Source organism: Rissa tridactyla, chromosome 1 (assembly GCF_028500815.1).
Source record: "Rissa tridactyla isolate bRisTri1 chromosome 1, bRisTri1.patW.cur.20221130, whole genome shotgun sequence".
Classification (NCBI taxonomy): Eukaryota; Metazoa; Chordata; class Aves; order Charadriiformes; family Laridae; genus Rissa; species Rissa tridactyla.
Window position 1 is genome coordinate 211712816 of NC_071466.1, and position 18170 is coordinate 211730985.

At 42.2% G+C, this 18170-nt stretch overlaps 1 protein-coding gene across 3 annotated transcripts in view; it reads left to right on the plus strand.

Moving 5' to 3' along the window:
* Nucleotides 1–13242, plus strand: part of SEPHS1 (selenophosphate synthetase 1) — a 25523-nt gene extending 12281 nt beyond the window's left edge. For all 3 annotated transcript variants that reach the window (XM_054190848.1, XM_054190867.1, XM_054190858.1), the window contains exons 5-9: nt 661–815; nt 1621–1711; nt 5093–5192; nt 6720–6932; nt 11911–13242. In XM_054190848.1, the coding sequence (XP_054046823.1) occupies nt 661–815; nt 1621–1711; nt 5093–5192; nt 6720–6932; nt 11911–12125 (774 nt within the window). In that variant the 3' untranslated portion in view covers nt 12126–13242. The remainder of the gene's footprint in view (nt 1–660; nt 816–1620; nt 1712–5092; nt 5193–6719; nt 6933–11910) is intronic.
* Nucleotides 13243–18170: the final 4928 nt, after the last annotated feature.

Below are 18170 nucleotides of genomic sequence, written 5' to 3' on the forward strand. Positions count from 1 at the left end.
ATGCCTTCATCCCCACCAAAATGAGGTCTGCTTCTGTCAGTTCAGGACAGTATTGCTCCAACGCAACATTTGATTACCAACTGATGTATCAATCTGTATAGATACTTCTGATTTGCTTATGCCAGCTTTGTAACATCTCTCTGAAGCAGAAAAAACTGAAATAGATTACGTTTCTTTTTATCTTTTTTTTTCTTTTTTGTGGAAGTGACCAGCATGTATGTTTGTTTTGCTCTAGAGAAAAAGGGATGTTTATTCTTAGAAGGAAGTAAGTTGAAACTTTGCAGGTTAGTGGAGGCCAAATGCAGCTTGATTTAACTCTGCCTTACTGCACTGCGCTGCTGTGGCTGTACCTGATTACAACAGCAGGGTAGTTGTTCTGAATTTCCAGAACTTTGATTTCTTTAATTTTTGTATGACATTTTGAAGACTGTTTCTTCAGCATAAGTGTGTCTCCTCCCCTCTTTTACATAGAACTGTAAAACCATAGCTCTCTGGGCTAATACACAATTTTCAGGAGGCAAACCTCTTCCTAAGGCTGGCTTTTGTGTCATGAGCTATTTGCCATGAGAGCGTTTGGTTTGAGTGATTAAAGCCCCGGACTAGTCTTGAAATGACTAGCACTGCTGTGTATGAAACTCTGACTTCTGTTTTGATCTCTAGGAAAGAGACAAAGTGATGCCTCTAATTATCCAGGGTTTCAAAGATGCAGCAGAAGAGGCAGGAACATCTGTTACTGGTGGCCAAACAGTGTTAAATCCCTGGATTGTTTTGGGAGGAGTGGCCACGACAGTCTGTCAGCCTAATGAATTTATAATGTAAGTTAAATCGCTAAACAATCAAAGGTACTGGTTTGAAGGGATACGGTAAAAATCCTTTAAATACCATATTGTGATCTTGTGATGAATAAAGCAGTACCTTCTCCTGCTTGCATTTGTCCTTAGCACTCAACAGATGCCACATCCCTTTTGTACATATTTGCTTTTTTTAAACAGGATGTCCTTTTACTTCTCCCCATCCCCTAGTATCTTTTGATCCTATTCTCCTTTTGACAGGAGAGATAAGCTTCTAACCTTTAAAGGTATTGAAGACTGTTTTGGGACACAAATGTATGTCATATTTATAAATACATTTTAAACCATCTCCCAATTATCCTATGAATGGCTGTAGAGAACTACAGAATTGCAGTGTTTACAGCATTCTGTCCATTTAACTGTAACTGATTTTGAATGTCCCGCTGTGGCGTGTTACACTATACAAATGAATTTGTTCGTGATCCTGGTGATGGTTATCTTATGCCCTGAAGTAACAAAGGTCAGTTTTTTTCCCTGTCCTACCTTATGTCTCCAGTAAATTGAAAGAAAAGATGTCATTTTGTGTGTATCTGACTGCAAGCATTGTTACATTTCAAGAAAGAAGGATTAGCATTTTTAAATAAGTTTGTAGCTTTTCGCTCAATAATGTCCCATGGCAATGAATCCCAAAGGGTAATTCTGCAATTAGTCAGTTTTTTAACTGTGCAGCAAGATACAGGGGTCTGTGAAAATGTAATTATCAGCACTTATTCCTAATAACGTGTGTGAATCTCACTATGTAATTAATATATGAATTGTTTGTTTTCAGGCCAGACAATGCAGTGCCAGGAGACGTGCTTGTATTAACTAAACCCTTGGGAACACAAGTGGCTGTAGCTGTCCACCAGTGGCTAGATATTGTGAGTACACTGCAAAAAAAAAAAAGAAATAGGGAAGAGGGGTGATTTACAGGTGACCTTCCTTATTCCCTCAAAACCTCAAAATGACAAACTCTGTGTTCTTGGGCTTTCTGCGTAAGTACACTGAGGGCTCAGTTGGGAATGATCTACCACCTCTCTCTCTCCTCTTTCCTCCTTGGTGTGTCAGCCTTACCTGTGTACGTGGAAAACTCTTTTGGAATCGAGACAGTTTACTGTTTTCTGCTTAGTGAGCCCATCTTAACTGTATCTAGTTCTTAGTTAGTTCTCAGGCATTGCTGTAATAAACAAAATTGTTTACTAACAGAACAACACCCTGGGTAAAATTATGCCCTACTCCACGTGCCAAAGTAATTGGCAAAAGCTTATGGATGGCAATTAGGCCAAGATTGCTGTCTGTGTTCTTGTTCTGCTTTTGTACATGGAAATATATCTCTGCTTCACATGTATTACCCTGTGCATTCAATAAGAATATTTCTAGCAGCATTATGTATGTAGGCATACTTCCATCTGTTACTTCAGGCAAAAATGTAACTACTGAACTGAAAAGTGACTGCAAAATTGGCATCTGCTTATGTTGTCTGGCTCCGAGAACGTGTCTTCAGAATTATAACTGCTCAGTTTACACTTTAAAAAGATGCATCTTTTCTACTTTTGGGACTACTGAGCCAATAGACTGGCAGAGGAGTGAGCTGGAGTCTACTTCGTCTTGGCTGTTGGCCACTACATTGTTGGATGAATTCTAATTACAAAGCCTGTGTTTGCAAAAGTGGGAGAGAACCAGCTTAAACCTTCATTGGAGTCTGAATCTGAATAATGAGCAACAAGAAAAAAATATTTATCTCCTTCTTCATAGGGCCTGGCCTAGCAATTTTGACCTGTGTTTTCCAAGCAGATATAAGGATCAGGGCCTCAGATAATCTTGATATGAAAATTAAGTGAAACAACAAGACACCAATTTTATAGTATGTTTTTTGGCCATAATCGTACTTCTTAATATATCTATTATTGTACTGACAAACAGACTTGCAAATTAAGGATATTTCCACATATTTCAAGTCCTTCTAATTTCCTTGACTGTCAGCCAGAAACACTTTCTGGTCTGAAAAATGAGGACAGCAAGGAAATCAATCCTCCTATTATGTGTAAACAGAATATATCTTTGCTATGGCAGGAAAATTTCTGAGTAGCTGTGCTGCCTTTTCTCTAGCTTTGTTTTGTGAAAGAGTAGGGAAAGTGAAACTAGAATTACCCAGCACAAATCCACCTGTAAATCAAGTTTTTGTAGGGAATTTGTATGAAAAAGTATGTGAGAGAAGGTACATAGTATGGCAAGTTTATGCATAGGTGAAAAAAAAAAGGAAAATGAGTGTAGAGATATGAGGCTGCAAAACAAACGTAAAGAGGAAAAAAAAAACCAACCAAACAAAAAGACACCAACCTAACAGCTCAGGTATTTAAACAGAGCAGTAGTGAATGAGTTCCTGGTGACAAGTGAAAGGAAGATCCAAATAGAGGCAAAATTTGTGCTCCTTGCTTGTTTGCTGCCAGCGTTGTTGCAGCCGAGCCCCAGCTGTGTTGTTGGCAGCAGCTGCCATGGAGTGCAAGGGAGGAGGCTGCAAAGAGTCTGGGGGGAGCTGGGGCCCCAGGGGAGCAGGTCAGGGATGTGCTAGGGGTGATGAAGCTGTTTGCTGTGGCTTTGGCTGCCAGGCTGATGATGTGGACTGATTAGGCTGGTCCACGGCTGGGAACTGGCATCCCTTTGCCTTTTCCTCTTTCAGCTGAAAAGCACGAAAGGGGTTGCTGTGCTGTCCCCCTTCAGAAGGGGTTGTCTAGCTCTTGTTGTTGTCTACTTGACCCTTCACATTTGGAAATCTAAGCTTGTTTTTAAAAGTTGTTTGGGGATTTTTGTGAGCTTTTCTGCCTCTGTTTCCTCTCCACTAATCTAATTGCTATAGTGGAGAGGAATTTGCATCTAATTTATATCCTACCTGTGTTTGTGGCTCTTCTGTCCTCAGCCTTGAGTTCTGCTTCCACCTCATCTTTGATTTCCATTCCCATCATCTGACTGATTTCCATCCCATGATCAGCCTCAGAACTGTGTTTTTGAAAACTCAGGCAGAATGACTGCTCAGGTTTTTCAGTCATACCCGCAGTAAGAAGAATCACTATTGTGTCCCCTCTCTAATAGCCTCATTTATTTTTTTAATTTGCTCTCTCTCTTACTTAATTGCTCAGACTCAGTTCAAACTAATTGCAGAAGCTCTGGTCTTACTGATATACTTCCTTGCTCTTTAACAAATTATTTGTTTTGGCTGACCAGTCTCTTCTCCTTGCCACTTCTGGGTTCCCTCTTACACCCCTCTAAGTCAGCACTCGTTTGTGAAGGATAAGAGCCTCTTTGACAAGATCCTTCCACAGTGCAGCATCATATACCAATTCTTAGTACTTTTTGCACCTTTGATTTAGTAATAAATTTGTGCTGCGCGTTTATTCTGTGGAATGGCAGTGTTAGGCACTGTGGCTTAAAAAAATCCCATTTTTTGTTTACTTTCAGTTCTCTAATTATATTTCCATTGCAAAAAAAGAAGAAAATTAAACCAGTTTGTAGTGTTGCTACTAACCGCTAAATAGTTGCTTTGTTTCGTTCTGGATCTGGAATTACTTCAGCTTTGAATGAAACAATTGCCCTTTATAAAGGTACCATTTCCTAAATTGTTCTGAGACCATTTTGGGATGAAAAGCCTTGTTTAGCATGTGATGGAGGCATGAGTCCATACAAGACACTGGAGAAGGGGTGGAAGGAGATGCTGATATTAAACTGTAAAGGAAGTTTATGAAACTGTCTTAATCCTAACTCACTAGAGTGACTACATCCTGCCGTAGCATACGTTCCTCAGACCCGGACTTGTGGATATCAGTGGCCTTTCTTGATCAAAGTGCCCAGATGTGAACTTAAGAATTGTCTCTTAAAAAAAAAAAGCTAAGCAGCCAGAGATTACCAGTCTCAACATCCAGCAACAAATTTAATTTGGCTGTGGAGTTCGAGCCAGAGAGTTGCCTTGAAAGAGTTCTTTGCCCAAGGATAGGTTATTCCACTCCACTCTGCTGCTGAAGCCAAGATTTGAGGTGCTTAGTGCCAAATAGATCTTTAAATGAACTTCAGTTAGGTACAGCAGAGTAAGGCACACACCTCTGACTGTTGAACTTTTTGCCCCTCTTTAACTGAGTTTAAAAAAAAAAAAAAAAAAAAGAAAAAATACAAGTGCATTTTGAATGAAGGATTTTTTTGAAGTGGTGTGAGTGTGCTTTAAAAATATATAGCTGAAAATCTAAAAGAACCATCTTTATTTCATCCATTAGCCAGAAAAGTGGAATAAAATCAAACTAGTGGTAACGCAAGAAGATGTAGAACTAGCATACCAGGAAGCAATGATGAATATGGCACGACTGAACAGAACAGGTAAGAAGAGGTGTGTGTGTTGGGGGGGAGGTTGTAGGTTTTTCTAATTCCCTACTTAATTTCATTTCACTGCTGTGGGGAAATGTGACACAGCCGCTTTATCCCTTCCTTCTGCCCCATCTTTCTGCTGTTCAGTGCTTGTGAAGCAAGCAAATTAAAATCAAACGCCCTCTTTTAATTATACAGCAAAAACACAAATGCCGCTGGAGATGATTATGACTCATGTGAGTGCTGCGAGTAACATCCCTGTGAGTTAGAGGATGTTTTAAAAGGGAAATATGTTGGATATGTTCCTTATCTTCTGTGCCTAGAGAACTCGTGAGGGCCTGACTGTAAAAAGGTTAAAAAATTAGAAATAGAATAAAAAAGGAAAAGCTCCTCGTTTTTGTATGCTTCAATTTAAAATTTTATTTTTTTAATTTTTTTATGTTATGTGCTTCCCAAAGTATGGAAGTTGTAGCACATGTTTTCTTTTCTGTTTTTTTTTTCCCCTGTTTTGGTGATGTTTGCTTTTTTATTTTTTTTTTTCTTTTAATTTTGACAGGGGAAAGGTTCTGCTTTTACCCTAGAAATTTTAATCCAGGATTTCCATTATTTGTTCAGATTATTTTTGGAGGAGCAGAGAATTGAATTAGGTGTTTCCTTACTTCTCAGCTGAAGGAAGAGGAATAGTTAATTATCTTGTCTCCCATTTATTCAGTTTTCATTTGGTATTTGTTATGTCATCCCACTGTTTTTTCATTCTGAATTTCGCAAAGTCTTCCAGGAAAAATAAATGACCAGGATTGTTTTATGGAAAAGACATGGGTCCTGCTCTTCCACTGGGAAGCACCGAAGAAGGGCAAAGCATTCTTGGTTTTGTTTTTCTCCATTCACTCTTGTCAGGCACCTTTATATACACTTAAATATTCTTAATTGGAGCTATTGTCCTGCATGCAGAGGTGCCCTTCTCCCACCCAGGGCTCTGTAGTTGCAAGTGCCCAAGAATTTCATGAATGCATAGGTGGGGAGGCTGGGGCCCTTCCCCCGCAACCTGCAGGCTTTGTTCTTAAGCTCTTAAAGTGTCCAGAACTTAAGTTCTGATGTGATCGTTTTATCGAGGGGCAGGGAAGGAGATGTGAGAAACCTAATGCAGGATGAGTCTGGTCCTTGCCCGTATTGAAGCAAATTTGAGCTCAGAACCTTTGGCCCTCAACTTTGGGAAGTTTGAATCTGGAGCAAGCCCCTGTTTCTTAGAGCGCTAATATAAATTAGTAGCACATGTCTAATAGCGCATGCTCATAAATATAAATTCGGTGCTGGTTTTTCAGCATGATTTAATACCTTAAATACAAGTTGAAGTTTTTAAGGGTTACATGCAGTATTGGTGAATTCCCGTTCCCTTCAAGCATGATTTTTTTTATTATTAATTTAAGCAGTAAAACAACCTGATTCCAATTAAAGGTATGCAACTTAATTCAAACTGTGCACAATATTGTTGAATAATTTTTTTCCTGATTTTTCCCCTCCCCACCCCCTCTCTCGTAGCTGCTGGACTCATGCACACTTTCAATGCACATGCAGCTACAGACATCACAGGATTTGGAATCCTGGGGCATGCACAAAACCTTGCCAAGCAGCAGCGAAATGAGGTGTCCTTTGTTATTCATAACCTCCCTGTTCTTGCTAAGATGGCAGCTGTCAGTAAGGCTTGTGGCAATATGTTTGGCCTCATGCACGGGACTTGTCCGGAGACTTCAGGTAGGTGACAGTTGTGCCACCCTCTTCCTTCCCTACACCTCCGCGTTAGAATTTAATAACATTTCAAATGTACGAATCATGTGCATTCAAAATCACAGTTGGTTTGGCGTGTAGCCAAGCTAATGAGCATTAGCCACAGAACTGTTCACAATTAACACTTTCAGCCTAACTTCCAAACCACCATCCCATCCTGAATGCCTTCTACTCCCTTATGAAACACTATCATAGAAACCCTTGCTGTATCTAGAACGTTTTGCAGTTAGAAGTTAGTGATGACTCTAAATTCTTGCGAAACCTATTTTTCTCTTAGCTGTTAACTCCAGAACAGTGACTATCTGAAAATCCCAGCACAGCTGACACAGTTTTCTCACAGGTAAAGCCACCTGCAGTAGGTTTGCCAGTCAAATGAGTGGTGTTTTGTTTCTGATTATGAATATGTGTGAAGTTTAGCACTGAATGGGCCAGTCTTGGCAACTGAGGCCTTCTCTATCCACAGCACACAGACATCCAAGAACGTAGATTTTTTTTTTCCCTTATATTTATGAAAACTGACTTTAAGGGACTGTGACAAGCAGCAAAATAAAAAGTTTCCAACCCATTCATTACTTGAGTTCTGTATTCAATAAAGCTGCCAGTTGCAGTGGCAATGAATACAACAGACATCTACTGAGAATCGGGCTACGGACACCAAGTTCCATTTCAGATAAGCATTTAAACAATCATCAGGTGATAAGAACTTCTGAGGTTTGAAAGTTGCCTTATTGTTAAGCGTAGACCACTTTGCTGACTAGCATGATCGCTGTCTTCTGCTGGAAGTCTCTCTACTTCATATTCCCCTTGAATCTTCTGTACTGTTCCATTTTGTTTTCTTCAATCTGACTTTTCTTTCTCTTTGGGAAGTGGAGAAGATGTAGCTACAAATCTGCCTTTTCTCTTATCTCATTTCCCCACCCTCTTCCTGCTCTCCAAAAGTATTATCCAAGTTCTCTGCAGTTCACAACAGAGGGGGCCCCTTGAAGCAAAACAGTCCAAAGATCTGGAAAGAAGCATCACAGTGAGAGCCATAAACTTTTCCCCTTGCGAATATACAGCTTACCGTGATCTGCTGAATTGTTCCTTAGCCATCTGTGTTTAAGCAGACGCTCTGTCCTACAGAGGCTGTATAAGATGATGTGTAATAGGATACGGGACGTGAACCCTTTCAAGAGTTCAAATCCAGCATCGGTTAGCAGAGACCAGAAATATCTGGTGGCAGTTTGGCAAACTCTGTCAATAAGATTGGTAGCACCAGACAGATTCTTATTACCCAGGAGTCCACATAACCAGAGTGCTAGTAGCATTTGTTACCGATTGGAAAGAGTCCAAAAAATAGCGTGGACGCAGAGCTGGAGTTGCAGGATGCTCTTTCAGGTGGGTGGCTGTGGCAGAGGTTTGTAGAGCAGTTGGCACGGGAATGGTTTAGCTGCAAACAGAGCGCTTGAGTCTTCAGTTCCGAGCTGCCCGTCCTGCACCCTGGGGATATCCAATTCTGCCTTTTCACTGAAGGAATGTAAAACTGTGCGGATGTGTGTGCTGTTGTGAGAGTACTTGGAAGCAGAAAACAGTTGACTTCAGAATCTCTTTTGGGACTGAGCAAGAGGTGTCTGAAATGCTGAACGGCTTATGTTTCAACATAGATAGATGATGATGGAAAAAACAGCAAGACGTAAGTGGTTATTTGTGAACTTTGGGTGCCTCAAAACACATATATTTGATTTCATCGCAGCGTTGCATTTCTCGCGTTAGAGGTGGCTACAGGGATTTGTTACAGGGCGGTGTCTGCCAAATATTGGAAAGATCCGTAGCCATGTGGCTTTAGCTCTGAGCTGAAAGCTGTATAACTGCGGTCCCATAGGCTTTAGGCTTACGCTGGATAGCCTGACACATCGCAGCAGTGTGGATTAGCGTGGGCATGGTGTGTGTGCTGGGATGGCTCCGTAGCATTCAGACCCAGGCTGTTTGCCCACTTTCATGTCCCGGTGTTGATTTATACGAAGGCGAGTGTCGGCCTTGCCGCACCTCTGTATCCAGTTGTGAGGATGCCTTTGGTAGGGCTGCTCAGGGCTGTCCATACCGTAATGCAGAGATGCTCTTTCTCTGTTGTCTTAAACTTCCAGAAATGCTCTGTCTGTAGCTTCTTCCTTTGTGAACAGATGTTTACAGCAGAGTGGGCAGGCAATGAGAAATTTACTGGGAAACGATTTTAATGGATTTTAAGACTGTTGGTTTTTTTTCCAGTGCGCATTTGTTGGGCACCTGTTGACAGAAGTCAGTGTTGGAAAGATCTATTATGTCATCTGTTCCATCCTACACAGGCACTCTTGCTTAGGGTGTATTTTCTTAAAATTGCAGTTTTACGTTATTTTGGGCTCTCTTTTACGTAATTCTTTGGTTAAGGATTAAAGGTGCAGTCGGGCAGTTAGTTTCAAAAAACTTAATTCTGTTTATTAGGCTGGCTGTTTGCAGAAATGAGTTACAAAGTTACTCCTTGTGGGCTATTCATGCATGGGTGTATTTTTGCCAGTCCTCTTGTAATAAACTGTTGTCTGGTGTCAGCCAACTTTTTTAGTGTAGTAGAGGTATGTCAACAACAGGGTGCTGGCGCAAATTTTGTAGAAATAGGCAGATGGGTAGAAAACTAGGGCTGCGTTAGTGCCTGGCAAGAGGCATGGCTAATGATCTCATCCTTTTGTTAGTCATTGTGGTAGAAAACCATTAGCAGGAGCAGGGACACTGGGTTTCAATTCACAAACTGTTTGTATCTCTGCTCTTAATTGCAAAGCTTTGTCTAGTTTGCTTTTGAAGTTTTCTGTCCAGTTCCCTGCTTGCACTAGAACAGTTAAAAGCAACAGTGTTCAAAACCTCTTACCAAAAAAAAGCCTTACATTTTTTAAAAGGTAAGCCAGGACAGACACCAAGTGTCTACATCTTCGGTGGTGGCTGACACAGACCTCAGACTCGGTACACCATGAAATGCTGCCTGTTTCGGTGCAAATAGCACTGCTGCTTCCTTTTCCACAGGCATGTTGCAACAACTTAAACTTGTGGTGGCCGTGACCTTGCACAGATGAAGACATCTTGTCCATGGGACAAAAAACAGCAGCTGGGGAGGGGAAGACCAATAACATAAAATAGAATAGAATTCATAGTGGAAGACCTTAAGGACTTACCCAAAGCGTTAAACATACTGGTCAATCTACTATAGAAATAATTATAATCCCTGCAGATGGGAATCCTACTACTGATCAAGATATAGCCTCTATTAAGGCTTATCAATCAAACTGTGGGATGCAGCCAGCAGGTGGGAGGTTATTTTTTGATTGGAAACTGGGATTTCATCCACTTTTTCTGATCTTGCCAAAGAACGTTAACAGGATATGCATACAAGTGATACAAAATTGCAGAAAGAGAGTGTGTAGGGAAAAGATAATTGAGTGAAGGTTATTCTTGTGCTCTTTCTTATTTCCTTTTTCACCATACTTCTCCCTTCTGGCTAGTTAGCATGTTCTCTGCACTTAAAACCCTCTTCCCTGACTCGCATCATGACATAAGTTTCTCTTCAATTTGATTTAGAGCCTTCCATGGGAATGACACATAATCCCTGTGCCATTGATGTGTCTCGTTACACCTAGAGTAGTTTAAACACTGTCTTTCAAGCGTTTTGAGTGTGGGTTTTTTTGTTGTTTTGAAATGTTTGAGGGAGGTAGGTGTTTTTCTGGATGGCACGCTCATTTGCTTCATATAGAACCTAAAAAATAACTTTCACAAATCCACATATCCTTATAAATAATTCCTCCTGTTCAGTAGCTGCTTATTCCTCATGGCCTAAACTAAGTGTCTTTAGTTACTACTGAGAGAACTGTTTGCTTGGAAAAGCAAACATAAAGGTTCCCAAGGTGCTAAAAAGCTGCTCAAGGGCCATGGAGGAGGAGGTGGGCCAGGGTGGCTGGCTCAGCAGGAGGCCCTTCACCCCCAGGGTTGGCTCAGAGCTGGTGGCACGACTTGTGCTGCTGGTTTATGCCCTTCGCCCAGATGAGAAGACTTTGGGTCAAATAACTCTTTAGGAGTAAGCAAGCCTAAGCAGGTGCCCAAACTCTTGTTTGCATGAATATATTCTCTTGCCTGTCTTCTCCAGATATTTTCCAGTGGAGCTGATATTTTAACATCCCTTAGAAGAGGCTGCTGTGTCAGAACGCGACACAGCGTACAGACAGGAGCTGCGCAAACGGCATGTAGCGTGCAGTGCTTTGAGGTTTAATTAGGCATCTGCAGATGAGTTTGCTGCTCTGTGTTGCAGCACAGCAAGCTTGCTAGTTTGTTACTGTGCTGCTTCTGAAAAGCATTAATTAGTACATATTTTTCGGTTGTCTCTGAGAAAAATATCTTACGGGAAAGGCTAAAAGAGGTTAGAAAATTCCCTAACAAAGGGGTCAGAAGGATTGTCGCAGGAAGCACTGGATGAAGCCTAAGCTTAATTTTCTGCCTGTTGCATTCTCTGGTAACAGTCCCTACTTTGATGACTGATGTCATTGCAGGAAATGGGATTACTTGCAGAATCAGCCGCTACCAATATGCGGTTGTAGGTACCTGAATATGACCTTTATCCAAAACGTTTCTGTGTAGAGGCACTTTGCAGTACTTTGTGGGAAGTTTACAATGCTGGTGTTGTTTCAGTATGTCATTTGTTGGCAGCAGTAGGATGTCCTTTTGCCAACATCTTTTGTGTGTATTTGGCTTGATTTACATACCCTCTAAACACTGAATTTAGGCACAAATTTCTTTCTGTAAAGCCAGAGCTCAGACTTCCACCTTGTCTTCTCTTGGAGTTCGACAGAATCCACTGAAGTCACCAAGTGCCTGTCTAAATAAGGATTTGGCAGATCAAGGTTGGAATGCTTTGCAATCAGCTGTTTTAATGCTCTGCTTTTTTTCTTTGCAGGAGGCCTCCTCATCTGTTTACCACGAGAACAGGCAGCACGTTTTTGTGCCGAGATCAAGTCTCCAAAATATGGCGAAGGTCACCAAGCATGGATTATCGGCATCGTAGAGAAGGGCAACCGCACAGCCAGAATTATAGACAAACCACGAATCATTGAAGTCGCACCACAGGTGGCCACTCAGAACGTGAACCCGACGCCCGGTGCCACCTCTTAATATAGATGAAATAGCTGTTTGTTTTTAAATAGATCTATTCCTTTATCATCCTACAATTTAAAAGAACTGTAAAAAGAAAAGAAAACTTGTTGTGTCTGCACATCTGGTGGCCTTAGGTCAGTTTATGAGTGGATACAATTAATAAAATAAAATCCATTGCCTTTTTTTCCTGTTACATTAACTGAAGATGCACCTAATCTTGAGGCAGCTTCTGAGTTGAGAATTATATTGTTATCCAATACTGTTGATTCATTTTGAATCTTTAGACACTTATCTCTTGCCGCATAGGCTCTTTTTAAAGGTGCTTTCACGTAGCACAGACATTACCAGTAGTAGTGTCGAATAGCAGTTTGTGTCCTTTCATTATATGTATATTTATCATAAGTCTAATTTTGATGCCTTGAGTGATATTCCAGAAAGGCAATAAATCGATAAGCGACACAGTGGGTATACCCAGTAGTAAGAGGGTTGCATGATTACATTCAATCTTTGATTATTTTTTTTTATTATTTTAATTTTACGGTAAGGTTTAGTCTTGCCAAGAGCATCTACGACCCTGGACATTGCTTGGTAGTGCACTCTGTTTAAACGAGCAAGTGCTGACTTTGCATGGAAAGCGCTTCAGAGTCGAAGGAGTCATTTTTAATTTCATTATTTGTAGACCTGACAATATTTACTGTATTATCAATGATTGTTTTCTTTATTGATAGTAAGGAAAAATAATTCTTTTTTTGCAATGTGATTGGATGTGCTATAGTGCAACAAAGGTTTTGCAGACCAAAAGGAGGTTACTGTATAATATTCATTTACAATTCACTATATAAATAACTACACAAATAATTTTTAAATATAATCAAACTAAAATAAACCTCTGTTCTGTGGATGGTAGTGTTTAATACATTTTATATTTTGTATAGTGATTACAGGCCTTTTTTTGTTTCCTTAAAATCAGCAGCTGTTTAGTATAATTCTTAGTATTATTTTGTTCTTTGCTCAAATACATTTTTGTGCACGCTTTTGTGATCTGTGTTTAAAATCTACATTGCCAACATTGCAGCTTGAACTGAAGCTTGTTATTCAAAATAAATATTTAATTTTTTTTATTGCTCTTGTATAAGTGCATGAACTTTTGATTCCTAGCTGAATGAATTACAAACTGCAAAGAGGAGAGACCTTCGGTTTTTTAATTTTATTACAAGTGTAATTATATCGATAGTTGTTATTACTCCTTTGCTCGATTCTGCAAACTGTGATGTCCAGTGGTAATCTAGAATATCTCCGCCTGCATGCCCAAGTTGGGGGCAAGTAGGTTATCTCCAAGTATATTATCCACTCTATTTTGTTTATTTTACTTATCAGCACAAAGTATGCAACAGTTTTGAATTGTTTCCTCTGCAAGTCCTCCTGGCTGTGCCTGCTGTAAGCTAGACGAGGATTCCTGAGCAGCCCTGTCAGTGGAACGGATGCTGAAACCCATCTTCTCCCTGCCGGCAGGGTAAGCTGGCTCACTGCTAACTCTGCCTCGCTCTCTTCTGCCGAGACACACCGTGCGGTTCTTCTGCTGAACGGGACCGAGTGTGCTTCGCTCTTGTTAAGCTCTTCCCAGATTATGGAATTTGCTTCTTGATATTCGGACCAGGAAGAAGAAAATCTCGGATAATTGTTACTGCTGGCAGCACGAATTACAAGGGCTTCGGTCTATGAAAAATGAGTTGCTAGAGATGAACCCGTCTTCTGCATCACGCAAGGTTTAAATTTCCAGTTTTGCTCCTAGTGAAGACTGTGGCAAAGCTTGTCTCTTCTTTTTTCCACTCGGTAGTGTTCTCAACAGACAGTTTTTGCAAAGCTAGAATTTTTTTCCTTTTTTTCTCCCTTGTGAGTAGACTAAACGACACGGAACCTCCCGCTTCTTTTCCTGGAGAAGAAGTCTGCGAGTTGCATGTTCACCACAAAACCTCCAAGCGCAGTAACTGCATTTTTTGACTTTGCTTTGGAAAAAAAAATAGTCAATTGTTAGGTTTTTCACAGCAGTTCTGAAAATAAAGCATCAAAAAACAGTTGTCTGAGCAAAAAATGCTGATTCCAATCCTTTTTTTCCTGGCCATTTAGTGAAGTTTCTTCTGTATCCTGAAACAAAACTGTGGAGCTGGCTTCTGTTCATTTTCTTTATGGTCATGGACAAGACTGTCACTATTAGACTAAAAAATCCCTAACCGGATCAAATGCGTGCGAAGCAGTTGAATATTTCCATGTGAAAATACTTGTTGTCTGTTGTGTTTTTAACTGGTGCTAGATGTGTGTAAGCTCACCCTGAGCAGAAAAATTACTAGTTGGTAGATACTGAGGTGTGTTGGGGGGATTTTTTAATCACTTGTTATGTTGATTAGTCCATCAGACAGGTGTGAAACCAACACTTTTCCGACCCTAGACCTAGACATGCCTTGAATGGTAGAAGGTTCATCTTCAAGGGGAAGGGTGTGCGGAGGAAGGTTTCCTGGCCAGCCGGGTGAGTGAAAATTTGCAACCATCGAGCCAACTATTCGTGGCAAGTCTGGACTTTCAGAGGAAAACTTCCCTTTGCAGCTGCTGAAGGCAGCTACAAGCAAAAGCCCTCTCCCGTGAAGGATGGTCGAGGCCTCTCCTGATGTTTCCTGATGGCTGGAATTTACATCCCAAAGTGCTTCCTGGCTTGGCCGCCTGAAATGTGCCGCTGAGTGGGTGATTATTGAGTTGGGAAGTCCTCTGTTAGCAGCACCTAATCAGTTAAGGAGTGTGGGGATTTGTTAAAGATGTTTTATGACTTGTTTTGCTAAATAAGAGGTTGCAGCTCAAGCATAAGCTGTAGGAGGGTATATTGTACTGGGCTAGCACGTCCAAAGACAAGTAGCTTTAAGTAAGGCACTCGAAGATCTTTAAATGAAGTTTTTTGAGATGCTGGCATCAAAAAAGCTCTGAGAAAGCAATAGCAGTTGTTTATATTGGCTGTTTCCAGTCGTTTCCACAAATGTAATGTACTTCTCGTTTGCATACACAGGTACCTCTGCATGCACCAACTCCCACCCCTCAGTCGCTCTGAGAAGGCTGCTGGTAACACTCCCTCGAAGTTGCGAGAAGAGCGGAGATGGAGAAGGAAGAATCTAATAATTGGAATATTCGCTAGCCTGAGCAATGCATTTGATAAGTAACGTGCTCTTGGAAAGCTAGGATCTGTTCTCTCTCTTTAATGTGTTGATTTCCTCAGCCTTTTGCTTTTCCTCCTGCATCAGGGAAAAATAACACTCTTAAAACTGTGGCAGTATATAAAGTCAGAATAGTTTTGGCCCTTTTTTTTTTTTTTTTTTAGGTATTATTTTGATTTCATGTTTTGCTAGAAATTCAGGACTGACCCTTTTCTAATTTAGGAGACAGGAAAACTGGTGTGAATGCTGCAGTGAGAGGGCAGCACACCTGAGGGACTGCGGGAGGGAACGGATGGGCACGATGGCCAATGCTTACTCTTTTACTGATTTTTCTTCACTGAACACCTGGCAGACAGTTAGGAAATCACCTTCTGGGTGTACATCTGCATTCTGACCCCAAGATGTGGTGGTAACCTCTGTGGCTGGTGCTTGAAGAGGGAGAAGGTAATTAAATCTCCCTTTGTTTAGCCTATTGGTAGGCATTTTTCCCCGGCTGGGTGGTCATGAGGGAGAAGGGGATCCCCCTGTGGAGCTGTAGGACCTCAATAGGAGCAACATCTCTGTGAAGGAGACTTCTGCTTATCAGCTCGCTAGCTGCTGAGGTCAGCTGGCATGGCAAGAGCCAACCATGAAGGAAGAGCTTTGGGTTTTTTAAGTTCTTTCTGCTCAGAGCTGGCTGTGATGGATCCAGCTGTCTCTGTTACGTCTGAAGGCATCTGTGTCTTGAGTGGGTGGGCACCCACAGCTCACAAGCTCCTTAGTCCCTGTTTCTCACACTGGAGAGAGAAGCCCGCCTGCGGTGCCTCGCTAGGTGGCTAGGGGTTGCCCCAAAGCTTGAAATTCAGCAGAGGCCAGGAGCTAGAGACAGGACTTTGCTTTTGTGGAAGGCAACACCGTTCAACCTGGTGGCAGCCTGTCTGTCAACAAACTAGAATTGCAGCACAACCATCTGTCCTCCACATGGAGGATTTCCTGCACGTGTGTCTAAACCAGCTTTAATCTGACTTGCTCTGCTTCCAGCAGCACCAGTTTAGACTTCAGCACGGGTGTTGCTGCTCCAGACTCTGATTCTGGGTACCTACCTCATCGCTTGCCCCATCTCCAGACCACGATGCTATGTCTTTCCTTCTGTCACCCAAGACGTATTTAAGCTAATGCTGATATTCCAACTGGTGCTGTTTTGTGCTTTTGCCCACAATGTTAATGTATTTTCTGATGTAATTTTTCAAGGCATGAAAAAACTGTTGCCCCACATCTCCAGCCTTCAGAGATGGGGAAATAGTGACAACAGAAAAACGGTCCTGATATTTCTAAGGTCAAAAGAGATTTGTGTATAGATGTATATTCATTATTGTAGTAGGCCAGTTAGGTGATGCTTCTGCCTCCATACCTGAACTGAGAATAATGTGGTTTGGAACAGCTGTCTTGCAGTCTCCTGGTCCAAAGCAGTGACAACCTCAAGGTCACATTAAGTTGCTCAGGCCTGTGTGCAGTCCGGCTTTGAATATCTCCAAGGACGGAAATTTCACAGTCTCTCTGTTTTGGCCATCCCCATTCTGCAGAATTTTCTCTTTACATCTAGCAGAATTTTTTTCTTGCTGTGGTTTGTGCCTGTTGTCTCTTAATTTTGCTGTAAACTTTCAAGAAGAATTTGGCTGTCTTCTCTATCTCCCCCCATTAGGTACTCGCAGACAGCTGTAGGATCTCCCTGGAGCCCTCTCTTCTTCAAGCTGAGCTGTTTTCTCAGCCTTTCCTCGTGCATCCTGTGCTTCAGCCCCCTCATTTTGGTGGCTCTCCACTGAACTCGCTCCAGGATGTCAGTGTCTTGTGCTGGGGAGCCCAAAACTAGACACGGTGTCCAGATGTAATCTCAAAAACTGTCTCATAGAGGGGAAGAACCAATTCCCTTCGCTCTCTGGCCGCACTCTTGCCCCTGCAGCCCTGCCACGCAGTCATCCCTTTTCATTGCAGGCGCACGCTGCTCGCGCATATTCAACTCATCCGTAAAGTCCTTTCCTGCAAAGCTGCTTTTCAGGCAGGCAGGACCCAGCTCGTCCTGCAGCATGGGGTTACTCCATGCTGGGTATGGCACTCTGCCTTTGCCGAACTTCCAGGGGGTTCCTGCCAACCTGCTGAGGTCCCGCTGCTTCCCCAGCTCGGTGTCATCAGCCAGCGTCCCGGGGATTCATTCTTGCCCGGGTCAGTAACGCAGAGATAAACCAGCATTGATTTCGCTATTGAATGTTGAGGGATGCCACCAGTAACCAACCGCCCTTCGTACTGCTCATCGCAGCCCTTTGAGCCCGTCGGTTTAGCCCACTTTCCACCCACATCACAATCTGCCTGGCCCAAGAAGGCAAGGTCAGGATGCCCGTCGCCCTACCCTAGTCTGCAGAGCTCTTCCGTTGCAGAAGATGAAGAGGTTGGCCAGGCCCATTTTGCCTTTGGGAAATCTGTGCTGGCTGTTCCAAATCATCTTGTCCTTGGCGTATGTGGGCGCAGCAAATCCAGGAGAGTTTACTCCATCATCTTTTTGGAGACTGAGGTCCCCAGATCCTTTTTCTTGCCCTTTGTGAAAACAGGTACGACATTTACATCTCTCCTGGCGCAGAAGAGCAGCTTTGCAGTCACATTGGCTCCCACAGATCAATCCCACGTGGTCCCATGGAGTTGAAAATGCCCAGTTTGCTTCAATGGTCTCCAGTTCAGACTTCTGCAGTGTGGGTGATGCTCTGCGGCCCCAGACCCCGCTGCTCCGCACAGGGAAGTCGAGAACAGACCATGCCAGCAAAGCCCAAGGCAGAGAAGACATCATGTCCTTTCTCACTAGGTCCCCCTACTTTGTTCTCCATTGCATCCACATTTT